The 25,352-nt window shown below is 44.5% G+C and overlaps 2 protein-coding genes across 2 annotated transcripts in view; both read right to left on the reverse strand.

Moving 5' to 3' along the window:
* Nucleotides 1–3,905: 3,905 nt before the first annotated feature.
* Nucleotides 3,906–18,576, reverse strand: FAH (fumarylacetoacetate hydrolase). Its single transcript, XM_026036309.1, has 14 exons — nucleotides 18,452–18,576; nucleotides 16,067–16,177; nucleotides 15,824–15,945; nucleotides 14,959–15,008; nucleotides 13,602–13,692; nucleotides 13,088–13,185; nucleotides 12,771–12,823; nucleotides 12,132–12,231; nucleotides 11,308–11,438; nucleotides 10,500–10,575; nucleotides 9,871–9,917; nucleotides 8,886–8,987; nucleotides 7,743–7,860; nucleotides 3,906–4,395 (listed from the first exon to the last, which is right to left on the reverse strand). The coding sequence occupies exons 1-14, from the start codon at nucleotides 18,530–18,532 to the stop codon at nucleotides 4,316–4,318; spliced, it is 1,260 nt and encodes a 419-aa protein (XP_025892094.1). The 5' UTR covers nucleotides 18,533–18,576; the 3' UTR covers nucleotides 3,906–4,315.
* Nucleotides 18,577–20,570: 1,994 nt separating this feature from the next.
* Nucleotides 20,571–25,352, reverse strand: part of ZFAND6 (zinc finger AN1-type containing 6) — a 33,345-nt gene continuing 28,563 nt past the window's right edge. The window contains 2 exon segments of the mRNA XM_026036333.1: nucleotides 20,571–21,316; nucleotides 21,778–21,891. Of these exon segments, the coding sequence (XP_025892118.1) occupies nucleotides 21,114–21,316; nucleotides 21,778–21,891 (317 nt within the window). The 3' untranslated portion in view covers nucleotides 20,571–21,113.

The following is a 25,352-nucleotide window of genomic DNA, read 5'->3' on the forward strand; positions in this document are numbered from 1 at the left end:
ACCTTTTGAGGAGTGAAGATTGAAGGATTCCCTTTCTCTCCATTCCCCAAATTCTAAGGTTTGCCCACAGTTGACACTTTTAGTAACTACAAATAGTATTTAAAGCATTATAAGAAGGCCTTGCTGAAGCAAGGAGCCCATCCTGCAACCAGCAAAAGCATCTCAACTAGAGAAGTTTGGATAGCAAACAGCTGCAAGAAGGACACTTCACCATTTCTCCTCTTCCTTACTCCAACCTGGTCTCTAGCTTTTCTCCATGAGGCAATGTGCAGTGGATGAGGAAGGTGGAACCAAAGGCTGGAGCAGGGAATCAGGGCACAGGCTTTGTGAGTTACCCTCCTTCACTCTGATAGGGATTTGCTGGAGGAGCGAGCAAGCCACCTCTTGCTGCGTGCCTCAGTCACTCATCTGTAAACCAAGAACAACCAAGCCAACAACATTAGCTTGCCTTGGTACAACAATTAGCTTGCCTCGTGCTGTTTTGTCTCTTCCTAATATCAGTAAAGCACTTAGAGAGCCTCAAAAAGGGACTCAGAATTAGCGTACTGATTTACAGTGATTCCCTGTGAAACTAGAAGGGAATCTCAGCATAACCAAGAGGAGTCCTCACCAGGGAGGAGACTCAACTGGACACCTCTCACTCTCAATAGGGGACACGTTTTGAGTCATGCCAAGGGGCACCTGGCTGCATCACAGGGCCCGCTGAGGAYACTGGGGAGGTGAGGTGCTCTGCAGCGTGAAACAGGGACCCCAAAATAGCCAACGATGAGGCACATGGAGAGCTTTGCATGGGCCTTCTGCTCTAGCTAAGCTGCACAGGGTTTGCTAATCTCTGCTGTAGGACATTCCAGGCAGGAGGAGGGAGATTTGAGGATCCACTTTAACCATCCTCTTCTCTACCAAGCAACCTGCAYTGCTTCACTTACCCACTGCATCACTGCTCATCAGCCTTTTAATCCTTCATTGCTGTTCCCTGAATGACCACCAGTGACTGAGGATTTTTATAAGAGTGACCGTTAACGTCTCCAATATTTTTAGCAAATACCTTGGTGTCTCTCATTCGCGAGTGGCTGCATTCATGCCATAGGAATTCGTACCATATCTCAAAGTCGAATGTATGCGCTTAGGGCAAACCCTGAGCAGGCTGCCTGGCTGCACCCAGGGCCAGGCCAGCCACAGTCCTTTCCAAGGAACGGGTGGGAATATGCAGAACCTGGTTACAGGTGCTGGGAAAGCAAATGAGCAAATTTGGGTTGCAAGGCTATTTGCTAAAACTTATTATTTTTTTGTTTTGTTTGTCTAGCTGTGCAAACCAAGTAAATCCRCCAAGAATCCTAAGGGAAAGATCTTTATGGAGAGTTCTAATTTCTAATAATAATAAGGCATTTATCATCCTGGTATAGCCTAAACATCTTTCTTTTGGCAAAGAGATCTCCATAAATGTCTGTGTATTCATGACCACCTTTCCAGGTGATCACACAAACATCTGCAGGATTGTTTTTATATTGATAATATCCTGATATCTGCCTTCCACCGACAGTTACGGTCATGCAGCCTGGCCATTCTAACCAAAAGCAATACAAAGCATCACATGGAAAGCAGAAGGTTCTTCCCCTGCTCCTTGGAGCTGGGATGCAGGGGYCACCCTCCCCAGACGCGTTATTCCCACAGCTGCACGATGCAGATTGCAGGAGCCCCACAAGCCCAGCAGTGTCTAAGGCCAACGAGGTTCTGTTTTAGCAGGGGCTGCATCACTGGGCTTGGTAGTAATTTCAGCTGCATGAAACAAGTGCCTCTGCTGGTTCTCTTTCTCTTCACTATTATGCCATACGACCATCAAGTGCACTCAGAGGAAATAATTCTGACCTATTGCAAATGTATTTATCTAATGCAATAAAATAGCTTCAACACAGATAGCATTCTTGTTGTCTCTATTGCTATTTCACCGCTAATTRCCAGGATCTCTTTTAAAAAAAAATAAAAACCCAAAATATGACAAAAACAATGTGAACGCACACCCCTAGCAGCCCTCCTTGGAGGGTGCAGCATGGCCACCCCATCTCAGGCTCTAAGCTCCCCTATTGAAAACTCATCGATCTTTTCCAAACCTGAAATATGACATTACTCCGTTTCTTACTTTTTAATTCATTATAGTCACTCTTTCGTATCAACCATAATACTGTAACATACATCCAGGGTTTTCAATACATACCAACCAGATGACATTCCAGTCTAGAAGAGCCCTYTCCATCAGGATCAAGCAGAGGATGCACCTTTTTGCTGGAAGCCAGGGAGAGTAGATAGAAACTGGATTAAGATAAACAGCCTCTGGAAGCAGAGCRAGCTGTGCTCAGTACTAACTGCACCTCTGAAGGTGGAGGGGAAGCTCTTTGCAGGAAAAGCCAAATCAATTAAAGCAGCAATTTAAAAAGGGAGTTTCCGAAGCCCCGTGYGTTTAACCAGGAGCACCTGAGCAGGCAGAGCATTGGCTCAGGCCCTGCAGGGCCTGGGTGAGGGCAGGGGGTTGCAGGACCATCACTGCCACCAAGTGATGGCAGCTGGGCTGGGCCAAAGCACCTGCRAATCCCCCAAACTCGCCTCCACAGGATTTCCTGGAAAGGAGATCCACCCGAGCGATGTTGCACATCCTCCCACCACGGCAGCAAAGCCCAGGGGTGAGGAGACAACGCACGGTTGTCCCTTGGGGTCCCTTGTGCAAAACGGAGCATGGAGCATCCCCCGAGGAGCCGACATAAATATCCGTGTTTGAGTCCAAGTATTCACACGAGCCAGAAGGGAAAACAGCTTTGCCTCAGGAAACAAACRCGAGGCCCTGTTTTCCTGGCCAGCTCATCACTTCTGGTGATGGCAGAGACTGTAAAGGCATGTGGGGACAGAAGGTCCTCGCCGTGTCGCTGTTGTTCTGCTCGCTCGGAGGCCGCCGGGCCCCTTGCCGCCAGCGTGCTCCAGCGGCGGGGATTTACCTGCGCTCCCACGTTTGTTCGTTAATCCTCGTTCCTGAATCATTCCTCGCTCCCGTGCTGCCAAGGGTCACGTTCCTGCCGAGGGCTGGCTGCTCCCTGCTCCCCCGCGCAGGGTGACCCCACACTGAGCCGGCAGGACGGGCGCTCTGGCCCCAACCCTCTTCCCCCAGCGCGGGGAGCGACCTCCCTTATTCCCTGACAAAGGGTCGGCCGCCTCCATCTTCCCAAAARGATCCTGCCAGCAAGCTGAACGCTGCCCATCCGGGGCAGCAAAGGGCACTGTGCAAAGCAGGGGCATCTCTGGGCACAAAAAGCAGCCCCCAGTCCCACCACTTGCTCCCAGTGGGGACAGGGCAGCCGGCCGTGGCCCCTGGGGCCACTGAGGGAACCGGCCGCCTCGGGGACGCCCAGCTTGGGGGCTCAGCAGATGTTTAACAGGCTCCCGTTGCTTCCCGCCGCAGAAATTGGAGAAAAACAGAAAAAAAAAATCAGCACAGGTGATTGCAGGGCCAGGCCTGGCCTTCCCCACACAGGGCATCGCTGCACCCTRCTACTGGCCAAGTGCTTTATTTATGTACTTTATTTTATGTACTTTATTAATTTTATGTACTTTATGTACTTTATCYTAYGTACTTTATTTTATGTACTTTATTTTATCTACAGCTTCTTGCTGTTTGCCATTTTTATTTTTTAAACAATACAATTTCATTTGGAATTTTTATTTTTTGCTTTCATTCTTTTAATACTTGCTCTTTATATAGTATGTAATTTTTTTTGCAGTGTCTTCCATTCAAAAAGTGTTTTATTATAAATTAAAACATGCTTTTGTAACTCTTCTTTTCCCATAATGTTTTGTAAATGTGCATTTTTCATAGGAAACTCTCATCTTTTGAGTTCTTACCTCTTGCGTTTAAAAAATATACCCATATATACGAATGTGCGTTTAAAAAATATAGCCATATAAGCATTCAATCCCCATTGTTATCAGCAGCCCAGCATTCTGAAAGTTCAAAATTTAACTGAAAATTTGACTTTTATGATAAAATACAATCMAGAAATTTAAAAAAATCTCACTCTTCAACCATCTCATCAATAATCATCTTATTCTCATTCTGAGAAATTTAAGACCAGGTTTTCAGTGCTGCACCATTGAAACACCAATGTCAGGCCAGAGTGCTGCATTGATCTGTAAGGTATTTATTGATAACTAAAAATTATATTACTATCAGTCATATAAAATTGGTAAATTTGAGTAAAGCACCAGGATTTCTCCAAACAAAGAGACAGGGAAGAGTGATCCTTCTTCCTCCGTGGTCATCTTATTGCCGGCATCACGGAAACGACGGGGCTGGAAGAACTTTTCCCGAGCACTGGCCAAATCCCACCCGGTAGCCGCTGCCCTGGCAGTAACCTGGCATGAGGAAGCAGACACAGAGGGTGATGCAAGAGCATCATAATAAAATCACAATTCACAATAAAAGTAAATAAAAAGCAATCAGACTTCTTGCCTGGGGCACTGCTGGCTCCCAGCTATATTTCAGCACCCATGCAGCTAGATTTACAGGGACATTCAGTTTATACCTATAAACATGAACAGGGCCCTGACAGGATATTTATGCTGGTTTTTGGATGCACAAGCACAGAGCTATTTTAAGAGCACCCTCATCCATGAAGAGTGGGCTCCAGCTTTTGAGCACTAGGCACCTTAAGGCTGTTCTTCAGCCCTTCAGGAACAAGGAAAAGCAGGGCAAGGTAGAGACCAGACCTTTAGGATCAGTAAGTTCTCAGAGCAGGGTTGGGAACCAAGTCACTTGCTGATGGAGATGTCACCTCYTAAGATCGCATGTCAGCAAGTCAGTGGGATAGTACTATTAATTTTTAGACTGACAGATGCAACCTCTTAGGAATGCAACAGGGAAAAAAAGAAGAGTTCAAGTGGCCCAATATTATTAAAAACAAAACAGAAACAAAAGCCACACACCACAAAAAGCACAGAACTCAGCAATACACAAGTTTTGGGAACACGATCAAAGGGTTAGCAACATATGCAATATTTCTGCATTGAAACTGAACCTGCAGCATCATCCATCTAGCTGACAAGCAGAACTGCTGTCTGGTGAAACCTTGCAGTTAATAAAGCAAATCCGGGCTCCTTTTCTGCAGTGTAAGGACTGCTCTTGGGATGTTGACTTTGGGGTGCTCATAAGCCAGAAAGATGATTGTTAAAAGCCTGAACAACAGGGATGTGCCCTAACAAAATCTGGTTAGCTTGCTAAATTTAAGCAGCATAGTTCCTTGAGAAACACAGCACTTAAAATAACTATTTATCCTCCATTATATAAATAGACATTGAAAGTCTGCTGACTGCTGCTGGAGCTACCGATCTGTGACAGCATCGTTAACTCTGGGCCAGCTCAACCTCCCCGTGCCCGTGTGTGACGGCAGAGACGACGCTGCAGCCCCCCTTGCAGCCGGGGCCAGCAGAGCTGCTCCATAAGCAGCATCCACTGGGAAGCTGCAGAGTAGGAGRGGTCACAGCCCGGACTTCTGGCCCAACTGGGAAGATTATCCTGGGAAAACACAGCTGAGGAGACCCATGGTGGCCTTTCACTGGCAACAGCTGATCAAAGGAAGGGCACGAGCAGCTTACACTGTATTTTAAGGAGTGACTTCAGAGTTAGTGATGGATTTTTCTACAAGAACAGAATACATCATCTTCCCTGCATGTGATAAAAGTCAGTGGCCTTGGAGAAGCCAAGAGGGATCTGAGCAGAACAGAGCTTAACCGCTAGTCCCCAGTCCCAGGACCAGCAGATGCCCTGGGCTCCAGCGCAGGAGAGAGTGGGCTCAGGCTGCTCTGCAAAGCCTCAGCAAAGTCACTGCAGCACTAAGGCAGCTGCTGCCACCTTCATCCAGCAGCACAGCTGTCACAGCCAGGCTGAAAAGAGGTTTAAAGAGGTTTTTCCAAGGCCAGCAGGATCCGTAGCTCCGTATGCAGCAGCCAGGCCCAGAGCACCTTCCCACATCCACAAGGTGATGCTCATTAGTGAACATCGCTCGAGTAAGACACTTGCTTCAAGGTTCAGCTCAGTTTCCATTAGTCTCATTAGGCTTCGCTGCCAGTTTTCCTTTGAACGCTGGCTCATTATTTCAGTCCAGTTTAGTTATTCCTGCTGTCAGCTGCAATTTAGAGCTGTCTGGAGGAGCAGCCCGTTTAACAAAGTGAGCTCTGCACCGGTGCTGTCTGGTGCTGAGCCCCATCGAGACGTGGGGAGGTCTCTGGGGCCAGCTCAGCACGGCCTCGGCCAGCCCAGGATTGCAATGCTTCCTGGGCAAGACATGAGGGAATCACGGATTTCCCTCCCTTTAAGCCTTAGGGCTTGGAAATACCTCCCACAAGGAGGAGCTCTTTGCACAAAGAGCAAAAACGTGAAGCTGAAATGGGAGGCTAGAAATGATGGGTTGGCCGCTTGGCAAGATCTAGGCCCCAGAGAGGATGCAACAGCAGCAGGGCTGCCTCCAAGTGCCTTAGGACCTTAAGTCACTACGCAGGGAGACGTCCCCACGTGTCCCAGCTGCAGCTCCRGCGGCGCTCGCCTGTTCATGCAACCAAGGCCCTGCTCCCATGGCCTTGACACCCCAGTGCTGCCAATGGGGAACCTTCCTCCTCTCAATAACACAGCAATCCGGGGAACATGCGACTGTGCCATRGGATAAAGGTGCCTTCATCCAGCTTAACCGCAGCACCCTTAGGCCATCTTTAAAAATGCAAGACATTCAYGTCTGAAAGTCTTTCATGAGACCATTTGCCCTCTTTACAGACTTTCAGTGCAGATCTTTGCAGATTTTCAATCTTTGCACCTTTCCAATGAGATCCCATCAGCAATGTAGGTTGAACAAAGGGGTTACTTGCAACAGGGCATGGTATTCAATAGTTTTCCAAGTGGGATCTGGTGATGCACAAAATCACAAGCTATTCTCTAAAAACTCAATAGGTGTCATAGCAATGTGTCTGCAGGCTTGAGTCAAATATTTCACGTGGTTGAGCTTGCCAGATGTACGGCACCTCAAAGCCATGAAGTGGTTGATAGGAGGAAAGAAAATAGATCTGTTTTGCATTGCACTTGGAATTTTAAAGAGAATGTGGAATTTAGTGTGAAGCACCATGTTAGATTTTAATTTATAAATGCCTTAGCTTCTCAAGGTGAAAAGTAAAATCATAGCCCAGGACAAAACAGCTCTCAAGCACAGCCCTTTTCAAAGAGGAGCTGGTAAACTGTTCTAACAGGCTTCATGCTGTTWCTCACATATTTGATTTGCAATGCATTTCGCTGAATATGTATATGTTGCAAATGATACATTGCTTGCAAAATAACTTTCTTCACCACTTGCCAAGCTCTGCTTCACATGTAAACGTGAACAGCAGCGGTAGCAAAACAGCAACTGCTTCCTTCTCAAGAYGCTCTCACCCTCAGAGGCACCCTGTACCAGATGTTCCTTCAACACTAATGCCTGAGCATAGGCAGATCATTAACTACTTACTAAAACCAATAAACAAACCTAAAAGGAATTTACAGCATGGAATTTTATATCAGTTTGCTCCTGTCTCCCAGAAGGTAGGATGGAGACAAATGTGATTGCGTGGCAGGTCTGTAGAGAACAGTGTGTCTACTCACCAGGCACCTTCACAAGGAAGAAGGGTCTGTGACTGTAATTTCCTAAGCAGAATGAAAAGAAAAAAAGGGATCCAAGCAATACCTGTTAATATAACTTCATCTCCATCCTGCAGGAATTTGCGGGACTGTCCGCTGCCAAGATCAATTTCTTTTGTTCCATTCCAAGACAGCTCCAGCAGAGATCCAAAGCTCTCGGGGTCCTACACCAAAAGTTAATACAAATAAACAAGCAGGTCTCTAATACATCTCTCCTACTGTTAAATACTAGCTGCTGGAAGCAGACGTGCAGGTATGTTAGCTGCATAGAAGAGTTCCTTGCTGGTGATTGAATTCATTGATACATTGGCTTATTTGCCTGCCGTTGCAGTTTAATTCTTTGCTCACTGTAAGCAGTCGTGGCTTCCAGCAGTTATCTGGTATGTTTAATCTAGCACTAAACTCTTGAAAAAAAGAATCAGTCCTGCTAAGAAAGAACGGAAACAAATCTATGGCACATCTTTTGCAAATGCAGCATTTTTATGTAGTCACATTTAGAATTTCATTTATTCTTCTGGAAAAAAAAAGTTCAAAGTTGTTAAATGTTTGTAAATCTTTAAGATGAAGTAAAAAGCAAAAAAAAAAAAAATACTCCTAAGTGTAGGTATCCAGGTTTGGAAACAGCTTTCCCAAAGCTACCTGAAATGCATGAAGAGTGTTTATATTTGATGCTTTGGGATGTGCCAGTACCTTACTCATCTCATATTGCTCCCTGTTTCAACTACTGCATGTGGGACAGTACAATGCGACCACAGCTCATGAAGTTGTGGCGTATGGTATGTGGTATTACAGAAACTAGAAGTTTTAATATCTCTAAAAATATAATTGATTGTTGTTTTGAATTTTATGCCCATCTACCTTTTACATTCTTCTCAGAAATGGAAACAGTTGTATTTCAGAGAGTGAAAATGGGCTGTGTAGTGGATTCTTGTGTACAGAAATTAATTTGCATATGTAATATTAGAAATGGCTCTTATCAAAAGGAACACAGGGCACATTAAAAAAAAAAAAAAGAAGAAAAAACTCTCAGTGAGGTCTTGGATCACATAAACATTAGCCCAAATAGCCTAGGAAAGAACTGGAGGCATTTTCAGGAGCGATCAAGCCAAATACGATCTGATCCAGAGCCCTGCCTGGTAGGTTAGGACTGCTGAACGACACCTGTGGAGATAGTTACTTGGACACTTACAGGTCCACTGATAGTTCCCGATGCCAGGAGATCTCCAGGTTGGAGGTTGCATCCGTTGATTGAATGGTGAGCTAGCTGCTGCTTCATGGTCCAGTACATGTGCTGGAGGAAGAGGAAGAGGAGCCTCAAGCAAAGAAGGACAAACGTGGCCCTTGCATGCCATTAGCCTATGCAGAGTGCACTGCATTCTCTGAATGAGGCTGCCCAGGCTGTCCCTAAAAAACCAAGTTTCCTAAAGAACATTCACAGAGCTACTTAGCGCAGAATTGTTAATGGTTCCTGTTCTCTAAATGGTGACTGGAAACTAACTCGCCTTTAAAAAATAAACTTTAAAATACTCCTTAATACCTTAAAATTTCTTTTCTTTACATTGGGTGGGACTTCTCTCCTCCTCCCATTTTAATGCCAGCACTGATAAGCCAGGATTGATGACAAAGTCCAATACTTTCATGAGTTTACGGAAAACCTGCTTATTACTGATTTTCTGACTGCTGATTCCCTGTTTAGGGTAAGGGATGTATACACAACACTCAGAGCAATCCCGGGGCTGGTGCGAGCCCCTCCAGCCGCCGCCACCCTCCACCAGCGGGTGAAGGCGCCGCCGTGTCCCCGCGGCGCTGGGCACGGTGCCACCGCGGTGCCACCGCACGGGGTCTGCAGGGAACGGGCAGCCGCCACCGCAGGCACTTGGGCACAGCACGAGGCAATTCCCTCTGCTCCCGCTGGCCTCCGTGCTCACTCTTTCCTGCCAAACAAGTAGAGAGCTGCCACTGCTTCCAGCGTGCCAAGGCGAGCGCCCGCTCCTTCCAGCATTCCGGTAGCTCCCATATCAGCAAGAGGAAGGAACATCAACCTTTCCCCTTCCTCTCTCCTCCCCACCTGCCCTCATCTTCAGCAAATACAAAAGCCAGGGTTTGAAACTGCTTAAGGTGGGACTGAGGGCATGAGCAACACTTCAAACCTATAAGGGAAGCAAAAGTCTTACCTTAAAATTAGATGTGCATATAGTAGTTGGCGTGCTCATTCCTTCTCCTGTGGAAAAGGAAAAATAAGAACCAGGGAAAGAATTTGTGTTGGATGAAGGATGTTGGAGTCTTTTCATTTTTTAGGTGGATAGAGACTCCTTTTATCATTGTAATCCTTAGTAGGAAACATGAAATAGCATTTTCCATACCCACACAAAGGCCAACATTACATAGAAATCAAATGCGTGGGTGACACAGGACTAATTTCCTATTGTATTTCCTACTTTCTGCTCAGCAGCAACTGGATCTACTGCCCAGCAGGCCCTTTAGCTGGTGCCTGTGTGGGCTAGCAAGARAGCCCAGAGCTGGCACCGTGGGCTCTCCCATCCACGCCCTCCACCCACATCCTGCTTGCACCTTCCACAAGGGCTCTCCTTGCTGCACGGGATCATTTGCAAGAGGGAAGTGCTTTGGCCACCCTCCCAATGGGGAACATTAAGAGCTTTGCCCCTTTCTCTGACAGAGGCAATACGGGCTAAGGTGTGTGAGCAGGAGTGTGCAGCCTAGAGCACATTCTCTTAAATATATAGTGGATTCTACCTTCCTTAGCTGGGGTTTCAGTTCTGGAACGCATCCAGCCTTGCCATACCTTTAAGGGCAACAAAAAGCTGGATGTCAAACGTGTAGGGCTCTTCATCGCGGAGGTAGGGCAGCGGCTTGGGATCCTACAGCACAAAAAAGGCATCACAGGCTAAACAAACAGAAAGGAAAAATTCCTCAAGCCTTGCCAGCAACTTTGTTTATAACAGACTGTGCTACACACCCCATTGACTTTACCATTATTGCTGTCCAGATTATTGCTTTTCTTCCTCTTATACTCATTTTTTGTAGGGAGAAAAAAAAAAATTCATGCAATCACATTCGCTTTTTTGCACTTGGGCTCCAAAAGCCCTTTCCATCATTACACAGATGCTAATCCACAACAAACACATTGCGAGCTCACCTTTGCACTGTTCCTGCACAAAAAAAGTGGCAAATTCTCTGTAAGAGAATTTCACCGTCCCTTTTCCTCTTTTAAAATAAATTTGCACATAACACAAACAACTGGAAATGCTTGAACAAAGTGTTTTGGCTTAAGCCATATCATTTCAAGATGATATTGTTTTCCTGCTCAAGTCAGCGAGGGAGAAAATATGAGGAAGTAACAGTGTCCRTAATCCTTACCACAGCACCAGTAAAAATCAATGAGCATTTGAACTTATGAGCCCCAGTGCTTCCTCATCTGTTTTGCAAGCAGGATCACACTTGTAAACTCTTAGAAAAATGTGCTTTGTACAGTTTGATGATTCCTCTTTGTGGAACCTACTATTGCTTGTGAGATATTTATTTATTTTTAGTATTCTCTTTTTGTTTGTTTGTTTTCCTCCCCTTTTGTCTCAGCCCTTTCTCTCACTTACCTGGACAGGATTTGGCAACACAAATGGCATGAGAGCTTCCATAGTGACAACCCAAGGAGAGATGGTTGTGCCAAAGCTCTTGCTCAGGAACGGACCCAGTGGAACATATTCCCATTTCTGAATGTCACGGGCTAGCAAGAAGACCAGAGCAGCCCTGTTAAACATATCCTAAGAGTTGCACAGTCCTAATGCCAGTGCAACACAGAACTGTGTCCAGCTACAGAACCAACTGCGTGGACTTGGAAACATTATCCCCACCTTTTCCAACACCTCAACCCCAAATCCTGATTTAAATTCACCTTTTTCAAATCCTCGTTTTTTTTTTCAGAACCTCTAGATTAGAAAGAAAATCCAGGGATAATTAAAACAAATCAGTTCATCTGTATACAACAAGTCTTTTTCCCCTCAGTGTCCTTAACACTTTTACATCCACTCAGTAGGGTAAATACCAATTGTAAGACCAATTCCTACCAGCTATCAGTGCTTACGTCTGCTTAAATCTATGCAGAAACTGATTTGTGATCATTAAATCTTCTCCCTGATCCTGACAGTGAAATCAATCCTCTGGTGGAAACACCAGTCATACGGATGATCTACTCCTGTCCAGAAGAAAGGATATAAGGTCTTTCATAAATAACTTAAGTCTTCCTTAGACAGCAGTTTGTGGTTCTAGTGATTAGCTATGATGCATCTAAACAGTGCCCAAGAAATGCAGATAGCTTTCTATTTTGATCCCTTTCAATTGCAATATATAATTTATCCATGTCTCTGTTTTGCTACAACAACGTAGTCCATGCCAGGCAAATGCCAGCAGTGCTCATTACCACTCCAGTCGTTCATGAGGACCATCCCAAAGATGTGCTCGTGGGCTCTGCTGATAGGAATGGGCTCCCCGTGCTTGTTGCCAGGGCCAACAAAGAATGCCTGGAATTCAAARGCAAGATGTCAATAATGTAAATCCTAGAGGTCACCATCACTTGCAGAATGTTTTTCTGCACTGCAATCAAAAGATTAGTATCAAAAGATTGCAGGGCAATGGCAACTGCTAACTAGATACCAGGCTGTGGTGTCTGGTGAGAAGAATATGCCCTTGTGGTTCCAGATTGCTGCACCAGTGCTTGGATTTGGTCATTTCCAGCTTGAAAACTGGAAATGCAAAGTATTATATGAACATTCACCAGAATGGAAAGTTTCCACCACAGAAATGCTATTGCCTACTAAAAAAAAATCTATCAAAAGGAAACTGGAGGAAAAATGCTGGACCTTATGACACCTTCATTTCAGAAGGAGCCTGCAGCAAATACATGTATTTACTGTATAATTATTTGTCTGCTGTTTGATGCAGTCTTTGAATTGAATGTCAATTTTTTTCCATGTTAGAATGTAGTAGAAATTGCAGAAAGCCCTTCTTTGTGTTGGTTTCCACTACATGCTTTTCTACTGAAGGGATAAAACCATCTTACCATTTCTAACGCAATAGCCAGACGTTTACAAGCACTAAACACTGGAGGTCTATCTGCGGCTTTAAAAAAAAAAAAAAAAAAAAAAAAGAGTATGACAGGATGGCAGGTAGGGAAATAAAAATAATATAGCTAGAAGACACAAAGCGGTTGATGCTGCCTGTCATGTAAACATAAAACTGACTTAGCTCTGGGCTTTCTCTTGCTCTCAGTCTTAACCCAAGAGTCTGAGCCTCAGACAAGGCATCCCAGCCCCTTCCYGTCCACTATTTTCTATGAGGAAAAAAAAAAAGGCACATTAAATCACGCTGTGGACTTACCATTGCTAGGGCTTATCTGCCCCACAGGTCTTCTGACGGGCGTCCCCGACACCACAACGGACGACGCGCGGCCGTGATAACCGACGGGCAAGTGCAGCCTTGTTGAAAGAGCACCAAGGAGGGCAGGTTAATGGTGCAGCAGCCCCCCGAGCTGCTTGGCAGGGCAGCAGGACGAGGGGAGCTCCCTGCAGAGATGGGCACATGCAGGACATGCACCAGGCGCACCCCAAAAGCCACTGTCCCAATTCATTCCTTGGAGCTTTGGCAAAAATCAAGTTCTTAGGTAAACCTGCCCTTGTGCAGATGCACTAAGGCAGTGCAAACTCAGCTAGGGATGAGGAGAAGTGATTTTTAGCTCTGTTTTAGAACTCTGACAGCACAAATTCCCCTCTGTTGTGAACGGAAATTATTCTTGTGCTGAAAGTCTGTGCATTAGATCTTTATAAAAATTGTATATACCTACAGACATGGATAAAGAATAATGTTGCACCAGAGAAACACCTGAACTACCCACCAATTAGGCATCAAGGCATTCTCCTTCCCTCTGAACATGATCCCGATGTTCGTGGCATGTTGCCGTGAAGAATAGAAGTCAGTGTAATCTCCTGGGGGGAAAGAAACCCATAAAATATGAATCAATAGCAAAAAAGTCCCATATCTGCTGAGGCTAAAGAACAGAAAAACGCTGTTGGCAATGAAAAGAACAGAAAAGGAGGCAGAAAGAGCTCAGCAGAGGCATTTAGAAATATTTAATTTCARCCACATAGTAAAAACATGCATAGCATATAAGTGGTGATTAAAAATTTACCTGTGAAACAGTGCAAACAACAAAATTGGTTTTTTTGTTGTTGTTGTTGTTTTGTTTTGCCTTTTTTTTTTKGTTTGTTTGTTTGTTTTTCTCCTTAATTTCCATTATGATCCCTATCACAATCCCCTCCCTGGAAATCCCTAGAGGAGCACTGAGCTTCTTAGAGCCCACCCAAGTTCCAGGGCTTTTTCTACCTTGATGATGCTGGGGCGGGCGCAGGGAAACGCGCTCAAACTCAGAACATCTGCTGCCCTCTGGTGCCATCGCGAGCAAACAGCTTCGCTGAGAGTGAGGAGAAACCACGGAATTTGGGGAAAAGCTTAAAATACGCCACATTTAGCTTGCAACGCTTGCACAAAGAAACGAGCTAAATTTTGCATCTCAAACTACTGCAACACAGAGCAAGGCAGCTTAGCCACCTCCTCATGCTCACGCTGCCTGCATGGAGGTGTGAACAAACAAGGATTAAACCTGGGTCAGGACAGCAGTTTAGTCCTTTTTAGTAAAAATTATTTTTTCCCCTCAAAATCAACAGGTTATTTTATATAGAGMTGCACTCCAAAACAGTCCATACACTCATGCTAGTGGAGGTCAGATTAGTGATGCAGAGCAGTATTCTAAAAATTGAAACTCATGTTTATTTATGAGGTTATTCTACAGTATTTGGCTTGCGAAACTTTGGAAGGTCTTTTTCTTTTTCATCTTTTTTTTTTTTTTTTTCCTTTTTTTCCTGAGAACAAATGGAAAAAGTGCTTGAAATTAATCAAGTGTTTCTGGACTGCCTGCAATTCCAAAGGCCTTTGGTGATGCAAATCTGAGGACAGGAGTTTTATGGCACCCGACAACCCTGATTTAGCAAAAACAGCATCCCGATTTTTTCTGGCTGCTACTGAGCTTACCCAGGCGTTTATTCTCATGCCACAGACAGCACCTACCATCCATTATGTAAACTAATCTGCTTCTGGCTCTTACAAAACCCATTCCCTGCCACAGCAGGWTCTGTTTGAGCAACCTGGGCATCGAACAGCTCTTGTGGGCAAGAGCAAGGGGCTCCGGGACGTACCGATCCGAGCTGGCAGGTGCATCGTGGCTGCAGCCTGGGGCACAAACGCTCTGAAACGAAAAATAAGAACTTCAGCTCCCGGAGAAGTTGCACTTCTCACCCTTTGCGGCTTTGGAAGCGTGGAAGGGAGCGTGTCTATCTTTCTCTAATGCCTTTCTTGAYTTGTTTTGCAAAAATTCGCATGCGCTTAGGTGAGCAGGCTGCATGCTGGAGTATTTTTTGCAGTGTGGCTCTCASGGTGCTCGATTCAAACTCCTGGGACCCCTCGGTACTGCTGCCATCCTTGCAGAGGAGCCAAAACAGCCTAGCCGACCAGGAGAGCCTGGCAGGGCCATGGTCTGGGCTGAAGGTGATGAGGATGATGATGATGATGTTGATGATTAGTGGTGGGAGCAGCACCTTCCTCCACAGAGCTGCCACAACTCAAGCCCACCCAGGGCACAGCCCAACTTAACCTGCGCGGAGGGTGACACCCAGATGTTTGGAAAGACAAGGGATTCATTAGACATAGCTACAACTTCCCTCTCTTAATCACATACCCACGTTGCAGTTAATTTCCACCTGGGTGGCAGGTGACCACGTTCTGAACTTCCATTTTGGTGCTTACAAGAGCGATACCAGAAATTGCTCTATCTTGGTTACTCTCCTCAGGAGAGCACAGGTCTCTGCCAGCAACGCTAGGACAGCTCTCCTGAGCTTGGTTTTCCTTACATGCAACACGGTATGGAGCTCCCAAGCCTTGTCAACAGCTGACACAGCTTCTTCCACCTCCTTTTAAAAGCAGGGAGGCTTTCAAAGGCTTTTTAAAGGGGTGATGCTGCCTGCAAGCTGGGCCACTTGCAGGAGCCACTTCCCAGCTCCTCACCTTTTCCGCAGGTCTGTGTTATCCCGCAGGGTGGGCTCACTGGCTGACAGCAGCTTTTGGAGAAAAGCCCTTGCTTCCTTCCAAGCTCCACGGCCCAAGGCCATGAAGTCGTTGAGTGTTGGCTGCAAGGCGATAAAGAAGGAGGGCGGCAGATGAAGGGCATTTTTGTGGCCCTTCACGTGCACGTCCTGCATTTCCAAGCCTGYGTGTGGAAATCAGAATAACAGGCTGTGTTCTAAGTACCTGGTCAAAGACATGCTGATTTTTGGAAAGGGCTGGTCCATTGAACAGGTGCTTAACGACGCCGAGATCCAAAATCTGCTCTCCGATCGCGACTCCAATCCTGTGCCGAGGCTGCAAAGCAGGGAGAGGAAGAGGAAAGGAATTTATAATTGAACCCAAAATTGCCAACGGGGAAAGAACAAAGAGATAAACCTGTGAGGGACAAGGGACCAGTATCACAGCAAGTGAGCATGAAAAGCTCACAGATAGGGCTGCCCAGTGAAAAAATGCTAACAGCAGCTTCATGGCAGACTCCTTATAGACCTGCATGGGTCCGGGAGCACCTTCCCCTCATGCTGGTCTTTTGGGCAAGAGTAGGACAACAAAACGGAGGTGTCTCCTTTTCCCCTGAATACACGGGCCTTCATTACTGACCAGCACTTCTTATCCTCACACCTGAAACAGGCCAAGAGGCAGGAAAATGTCATTCTTCCCTCTACAGAAGAGGAACTGAAGCAAGAGAAACCAAGGACGGGATTCATCACATCTGCACAGTGATGTAATTGGAAGGAAACGGACATTTTTAAAGTCAGGTCCTGTGCCCGTTTCAGACAGCCCCTCGAGAAGATGAACAGGCTCCGGCTGCCACGTGCACAGCGACGGGACCTGGCAGGTCCTGCCAGGTCAGASGAGGCCCAGGCTACATTAACCCTCCTTGAGTCCTGCAAGAAGCCCGTGGCTCAAACCAGACCCTTGGCTGGAGTCCCAGCCCTAGGGAGGGCTCCCCAGGAGCCTGGTGACTCCTGCCCAAGGCTGCATTTGCTGGCTGGATATTAATAAACAAAGTCCCTGTTCTCTTGCTGCAGCCCTTGCAGGCCGCGAGTCAGCGGCACTGCTGAGCCACGCTACCAAACCTATTTTTTTAGCCTTTCATTTCTTTAAACAAGTTTCCAAATGTGATAATAAGTATTTATTCAGCAAACAGCCCTGCAAAATGTACTAAAGGTCAGGTCGTGTTAATCTGCAACTAGGATGTTGCAGACAGGAATGACATCAGCTATTTTAACCTGAAATCACTCAAACTTTGTGCCACTTCTGCCACTTTATTTTCCCTAAAGACCCAGAAACCCTAGGCTGCCTTTTAATAAATGCTTGTGTGAAACTGTTTCCACAATGGAGAAGAGATAAAAAAACAAAAACAAAAATGTTTGTTAAGATAACATCTAGGAACAGAAGAAAGAAACCTTCTTGTTTTTAATTTTTGGAAAATACAAGACGAGAAACCCTCCGGGTTTAAATTCTTCTTTTAAAACAGGTACTTTAACCTTGGCTATTGATAAGYCAAACGATCAGAAACGAGGACCTAGTCATGAAGCACCCACTAACAGTGATAAAAACATCCCCTTGTTTTTTCCCTTGAGGTATTTCTGCTCTTTTCCTTCCCTCCAGCAGGGCACATTTATAGGGCTCCAACAGGTCTGGATACTCCCTGGGATGGCTTTTCCAGGCACAAAACTCTGGTCTCAATTCTCATTAAAACAGCAACTGGGCACTTAGCTTATTTGAAAAAGTTTAACAGTGTTTTCCTGCATAACTGTCAGACCTACAGACCGCAGCCTTTGGGCAGAGCATTGAAGTCCTGCACACATTTAACGAGCCACTCCACTACATCTCACTATGAACGTGCAGTAAACAGACACAGGACAGGGGGAGGAGGAGAAGCAKCAGCTGCAAGGACAGAAGCGACCCTGGTGTTTTGTCCCCTGCTTTAGCGCCTTTGCACAGGTCCCACCGACCTCTGGAAGGGCAGTGGGAAGCACCGCTGCTCCCAGGACACGACACTCGCTGGCAAATCCAGCTTTTTCAATCCRGAGTTCCATTTTTACCTCTCTCAGTCCCTACTGCACAAAAGGAACAGGTCACTGCAGGATTCATCTCAGCTGAAATGCATCCTTAGCGCCCGTTTTTGAGGAGAGGGCAAAGGTCTGATTAGATTTGGCCATAAAAGAAATAAGAAATACAGAAAAAAAAAAAGTCAGTGAAAAATCTGTGACTTGCATCTACAAGGGGAACAAAGAGATCAAACACACACTGAAAGATTTCACAAGTCAACAATATCCTGAAGCTGTGGCATTCATTACCCAAAATATTTCTCTCAGAAATAGTAATGGTTTTTTTTCCATTTCTTCTGTGCAATGTTATAGCAGCTGCCATCCAAATAACAGGGGTAAAAACCAAAACCTAACAGTGTATTAGCTATAGTTTCATTTTCAAATTCAGAAGCCTGTGTGCAAGCATCTCAGCCTGCCTCGGAAGTTTTTCTTTGCCCCAAACTGCTGGGAATTCCTGCTCCTCTTCACGGCCTCTAATCACAGCAGCGCAGGGAGAAAGCGTGYGGTTACTCACCTCCTCCTTGGTGGAGAAAACCCCATAGGGGAGATTTTGCAGAGGAAAATGCGAGTTCTTGTCCACCTGGATGAAAGACATGACGAGCAGGTCGTGGTGCCCGCTCAGCCCCAGCTCTGCCGCGGGCTGCGAGRGGAGCCCGTCCCAGACCCCACCTCCCGTCCCAAGCCAATAGCCGGCGCCTCCATCCTGCCCGTGCCAAGATTCCCCGGGAGCAGCCGGGTTAATGAGCGCCAGGGCCTGCGCGYGTCAGCTCCGGCCATGGGCACAGGCCAGAAACGGCCTCTTGCTGCTGGGGAAACTTTTTGCACAAGCAAATAACTGTTCATCCCCCATCACGAGACCTGCAGCATCTCCTCTTTGCTTGGCCTATCAGGGGCACAGTAAGACGAGGAAAATTAAGGAGGAGTGAAGGGGAGAGAAAAAGGAGTTTTCAGGAAGGGAGGAAAGAAACCACTAATAATAAAGAGAAGCAGGATTCAACCCAGAAAGGCAAGAATTAGTGAATGAAGGGGAAAGTAACCCAAGAAACATCTAAAAAAGGATGATGGAGGCACAGCACAGAATGAAAGAGTAAGGGCAAGTTTAGTACACACTTGGAAATTAGAGCATCCTTGACTCATAAGACAGAACATTACTGAAGTGACTTACTTGCTCCCTCTTTTACTTCAAAAAAATATACCCTTTAAGAGCTTGTGCTTAAACTAGCTTTGAAAGAGGAAAATACTTCATGAATTACTGGRTCTTCCAGGTTACTTTCCAAAAACTTTGTAATAGAGAAACAGCCTCTTCCTSCATAGTGTTTATATCCTAAATGTGGCGCTTTATCTCCTAATTGCAGCCACAGCTTTTAAAGACCATTCAGAATTTTAAAGGATGCATCCAGCTTCAACCTATTTTTTAAACACACATTTTAAATGAAGCCAAGCAATTGCATTTATTCCACAAACGCCCAAAAGCAGCTTAAAAATCAGCAGCAAGTCACCGAGGGACTTTTCAGCTGCGGGATCAGTGCCATCTGGAGAGGCATTTGTTTCCGTGCCCCGCTCTGGGGGAAGCGACACTGGCTGAAGTGCCCCAGTGCTACATTAGCCRCTCGACCTTTAAGCTACACGGATGACTAGCAGGGCTGACGCAGACTCTAATCTGACAAAACAGACAAACTTCATTAAAAGAAAATTACTGAACATCCTCACAGAGGAGCAAGAGAACAAGCCCGTTTGCTCCCAAATCAGAAATACTTACAAGGCTGTAGATTCACCAAAGAGCACGTGGAAGGTGGCGATGGTCAACTTTGAAGCTGAGGGGTTTCACACCTCAGAATCAAGGGCACGTCCTGCCAAAATCATCTCAAGTGTCATCCTGTCATCTACTTTCAAATAGGTTACAAGAGTGCTCTGCATTTCAGCTACTGGATCATGAACTCCATGGCTCAACTCCCTARAAGCAGAATCACATTCGTGGAACAGAACCACACCTGAGAAATCACTGCCTAGTCAGCGACTTGAACAGACCGTGTCTTCCCCCTCAGCATCCCCTCAGGGTCAGCATGTTTTAGCAGAAAGGACGTTGCTCCTGCATGTGTGAATTGCACCATGCACAGGAAGCATGGGCAGAAAATTAATAACAACAATAATAAAAATCTATGGAGTATGTGTCAATGTACAAAATGTAGATTTCAGAAAAAAATCTGTGGARCATATATCAATATACAAAATGTAGGTTTCAGAAAACTGGCCTTCCCAATACTTATGARGAAACAGGTAGAAAACAGAAAATAGTCAGCTGGCGTTGACATGCAAGGCCTCTGAGGATGAACACACTGCACGTACTGAGTCACCAATGAAGAATCTCCATGAAAATAAAGCATAAGAAAGTACAAATCACAGATGCCAGTGACAGCCACAGGAGTCCTAATTTTTTAAAATTTTATTTAATCAAAGTTAAGACGTGGATAAACATAAATACAGCACAGGTACTTCAGATCATTCTTCATATTTGTGTACAGACAAACTGATGGATGTAATCCCGATGAAACCTGCAGTCAGTGAAGTGCATACAGCCTTCCCCCCACACACGCAAAAACAAAAATCAATTTTAAAAAACCACACAGACAATCTCAGCACACACTCTCATTACAAATGATTCATACATAAATAGGTAGAGGGTGCAAACAAGCTAATATGCGAACATGTATAACCTCTCATTAATGGGAGAAAAAAAACAAAACAAAAAACAGAAGCAGCCATAATGATTAAAATACATTCAGTTACTGATAACTAGTTGTGCCATACAAGGCATTATCAAAAAAAGGAAATTGTGCTGCAGAGAAAAGCTATATACAACAAGAAAATAAACTGCAAAGTTAACGCATGCATGTTTTACCTGGAAAAGCACAGCCCTCCAATATTTTCTCCATGTTTGTTATAAAAGCCCTCTGCACTCAACTAAAATTAAGATGATCTTAAAGGATAATACTTGTAAAGTTTACTTAAGTCTTCAGCCACAAAAAAAAACTGCAATGAAAATAAATGTTCAGTCATTTTCAAAACAAAAAAAACAAAAACAAAAAAATCTATTCATCTGATGACATGCATGATTAAAAGGTCTAGGCAAGATACACTGCTCTACATTCCTGATGACTAAGGAAAAAAAGCTCAAGTCAATTTAATCTGCAGATGGTCAGAGGATTTTGTATTCCAACAGAAGCAGCAGTTYAGATCTTCTGGATCTTTTCCCCAACAACTACAGGATTCTCTTTTCTGATTTTCTCAGCAGCATCAGCTTTGTAATTGTAAGAGCAACTGTGTACATCTGAATAACGGTGCATGCCGCAGTAAACGTTTCCACACCGACACTCAAACCCTGTGGACAGGAATATTGGCTTAGGCATTTCAGAATTACACAGGTTCATTTTAAATCCCGAATTTGCTCCTTATCACTAAGTTTCAGTCACTAGTAACAATCATCCAAACTGCCTCTGCTGTAGGAAGCATAAGAATCACAAATATTTAAGTGATTATAGAAATCTGACTAGGCCACTCCTTTCCATCATGATATACTAATACAAAACACGTTTGTGGAGACCTGCTGCTAGTTTGGGTTTTGAACCTACACCCCATAGAACTAATGTGCAGTTGAACCCTTGCACTGACCCCCTGCACAGGCTGCTCGGTGAATAGCAGCAGACTATCATCATCTGACTCCTCATCCAAGCAGACTTATGGGAACAGCATTTGGAATTAGGAGTTTTACTGAGGGAAAGCAAGCTTTCAAAAGGTCCAAAGACCAAGTTTCTCATAAGAAAAAAAAGCAGCATTTCTCACCAGTAAGTCCAACCTTCTTCCGACACATGAAGCAACGATTCTTTTTCTGTTTTGGCTTGTCAAGTGACTTGTCTTGTTCTTCAGCTGTAGGCTCTGCATTCTCCGACACTGAAGCTAATATGTAAAAAAACAATGAGAACAGTGGAAAGCGTCATCTTCTTCCCTTCTGCTGCCCAAGGCATAAGCTAAACAGAAGCCCATATTGTAAATGTTRGCTCTACAACTTCAATACAACTTCTGCTTCTGAAGTGATATTTACTCAGCTCCTGTTTAGAAGTAGTTAGGACTACATGGCAACACTACTGGAGCTCCCTTGCTTTAAGCATTATGTCCAAAGCAAGCAAAATAATTCACTGGTCATAAAAATTTTCCAGTAAAAAAATGCCATAAAGTCATACGTTTGATGCCCCCTTTATGTATCAAAATAGTCAAAAGCTACGATTTAAGACTCAGATTTCACACTGCCAGATTCCGGAGGGGTAAGAGAAGAACATTGAAGAGTTAGTGTTTCCTGCCAGGACTGCTCATCAGTCTCCTAAAGTTTGCTCCTAAGAAGTGCTGTATTTTACTGGGATCAGTTAAATAAAACACTCCTCTCTCCAAGTGCTGCATCAACACTATTTTTGCTGAAGACAGCAGGACTAAGGGCACACAGAATACAGTGTTCCAGAGCAATCTCTGTCCCGAGATGCCGCTGCTCCCAAGGAGTTGGTCATCTCCTAGGGATGATACCCTATTACCCGAAGATGCACAGAGCTGTCTRGAGGAGGCTCACTATCCAGAAAGTCAGGAGGAGCCAGGGAAAACACTTCTCACATTAAGGATATTTTTGTTGTGTTTTTTGTAAGGATATTTTGTGTGTTTTCAACCTACTTCAATTCTTTTTCACACCTGAATGAGGTTGCAGATTGTGTGAAAAAATACAATTAAATAACAATAGTATCTGGCTGACCCAGGTAAAAATAGCAAGYAGCAGTGCTTTCCCAGGACCAAAAATAAAAAGCCAGGAAAATAACTTCCCGAAGTGCTAAGAGCTGCTGTCTGCCTACCAACTATCACCAGATTACAGCAGGACAAGCTCCCAGGGATAAGGTGAAGGGAAGCTAYTGAATGAGAGGGTTTCAGCAAAGAACAAAGGGAGCGGCAGCTTGGAGGAACATCCAAGGCAGCAGAGCTAAATGCCAAGCTCTGGAGCAGGGAACACCACAGCAGGCCCAGGTATTTCTTCCAAGCACCCATCTACCCACCACACTGCAGACACCTCTGGGCATCTGGACGCTTATTAGGCAGAAAGGCAAGAGATGCAGCAAGTTGGTTCTGTGCCAACTGATCATTGCTCTGCTTGCTAATTGTGAGTTTCCCTTTTTTGTGCCATCTTAGAATGGATTTTTATTGTTATTATTACAGGGCACTTTGTTCAACACATACTGCCTTTTCAGAACGGGCGCTATGAATGTTTTCAGTGTAAAATTTACAAACCGATAAGCCACAAACTAGTAAAACAAGCAGATCMATAGCAGAGGATTTTTGTCATTAAGACTGGCAAACTGAAGAAAAGGGTAAACTCGGAAAAGCAGCCGCTTGGCAATTTATCAAACACATTCCACTTTGTATCAAGTAAAATCAGAGTGTAGCAAAACACCTGAACATCATAAAATATTTTGCAGAAATGGATAGTGTCTAGGTTAATCTAGCATGGATAAACTGATAAAAAAGGTTTATTAAATTCTTCAAAATGACCATCTATGTTGCAAGTTACAGCTTTTATCCTGAAATTTATAGGAAATTTAACAGGTTTGCAAGAAAGGCTCAGTAGCTTCAAATGGCTGTTGAAGAACATATTTCAGTGGCAACCAAGGGTTTTCAAGGGAAGTATAAAACGGTAAAAGAATTACAAGATGCAAAATAAGAAGTACTTTGGTTTAATGGAGTGAATCCTTGCATGTTATACAAAACAGACATCCTGGTGTTTATTATTTCATAAAGAAAGCTTTATGTCATGAATTGGCATTCAGCAGCTAGCGCTCTCAAGTTTGCATTGCCTCCTGTAGCAAAATGGTTACCTCAGTGTAAGATTTTACAAAAAAAAGTCTTTGTAAGAATTAACCAAATTTAGGAAAAAAYGGCACTCTCTTCTGTATAACCATGTAGCTAATATATTCATACTTCCATTTACTTTGTGAGCACTACTCACACACTAAAATGATTTAAACACATTTAAGGGCTGTTGCTGACTGCARAACTGAGCGGGAAGGTTCTCTCACTGCTCTCACGAGTCACTTTGTAGCTATTGTAGCAAGCACAAATTTTAAATTCTCCATTTGTTTTCTGAAGAAGCCTAAGAGTTAACTCAAAAATCCTCTTGGGGAGTCAAATATCACAATCATCAAATAATCTTTGGGTGAGTTCAAGGTGCTAGTGTTCATCGCTCCATCTGTAAGCTTGCTGTGATGAACACAAGAGCCAGATAAAATGCAACACTGTGCAAGCTCGGAGCTCTCAGGAACACGTTCCCACCACTCCTAGTTGCTGCATTTTACCCGGATTCCTGGAAGCTCCTGCCTGTTCTGCTCAAACTGATTCCTTCCCCTCCTATAGTTAACTAGAGGAAAGAAGCATTCAAAGTACCAGTAAAAACTGTTAGTTAGCCTAAGAGGAGCCTTAGCAAAAAATAAATAAATAAATAAAAGGCCACACAATCAGAAAAACAGCCTCCCCTCCAAAAAAAATTAAAATAATAATAAAAAAGCAGCATTCATTTCTCTGCATGAGCCTCATTCATTTCTCTGCACCTGAGCTGCCACTAAGTGCTTACTGTGTTACAGAGGGCACTCTTAGCTGATGAAAATCGGACCCTGGATCTCCTCCTGAAGGCAAAAGCTTTTGCCAAGGGTTTGCTTCATCTYTGGTGTGCTAGAGCTGCCTAATAAAAAGCAAGTTCAAATACACTGGGTGTGAAGGGCATCCCTGTCCTTGCACCCCTGCAGGGACAGCACAGAACACTGACAGGTTTCTTGCAGGGCTCTTCACTCTTCATCCAGTTTTCTCCCTGATCCCTGCCCTTCRTGTTTTGGGTTTGTTGATCCCCTGTTCAGATGGGGCTTCTGAATGGGGATGAAGTTCATTCCTGCAGACAGATGACTAAGGGGTATATTTACCTTTGAAGTGTATCTGATCAAGCTTAAGAATAGCCATGCCTCAAAGGAATGCAGCATCACAGTTAATGTTAACCAGAAGATCACCATTTCCTTACATCTCAATACCTACAGCTGAAGGGATCAATCAMGACACAGTAGCTACATTAAAGCTCAAAATTGGCTATTGGTGCCTGCTACTTTTTTCCAAGTAAGCTAAAACTGTACAGGGGGTTGTTGCCACCTCTAAGGACGGGACAAAAAAAGGGTAAGTTTTTAAATCAGTAGCTCTTGACACTAAGCTTCTATACCATTTGAAAAGGTATTAAATATTGAATTCTTTCCACTCAGACTAGCCTTCTACCAGCACAAGCATTACAGCAAAASCTTTATTTAAAAGGTCAACGTAAAAGACAACAAATATTCCCCTATTTTTACTCA

The sequence above is a fragment of the Nothoprocta perdicaria genome, unplaced genomic scaffold (genome assembly GCF_003342845.1).
Source record: "Nothoprocta perdicaria isolate Ctin4 unplaced genomic scaffold, notPer1 scaffold_176, whole genome shotgun sequence".
NCBI lineage: Eukaryota > Metazoa > Chordata > Aves > Tinamiformes > Tinamidae > Nothoprocta > Nothoprocta perdicaria.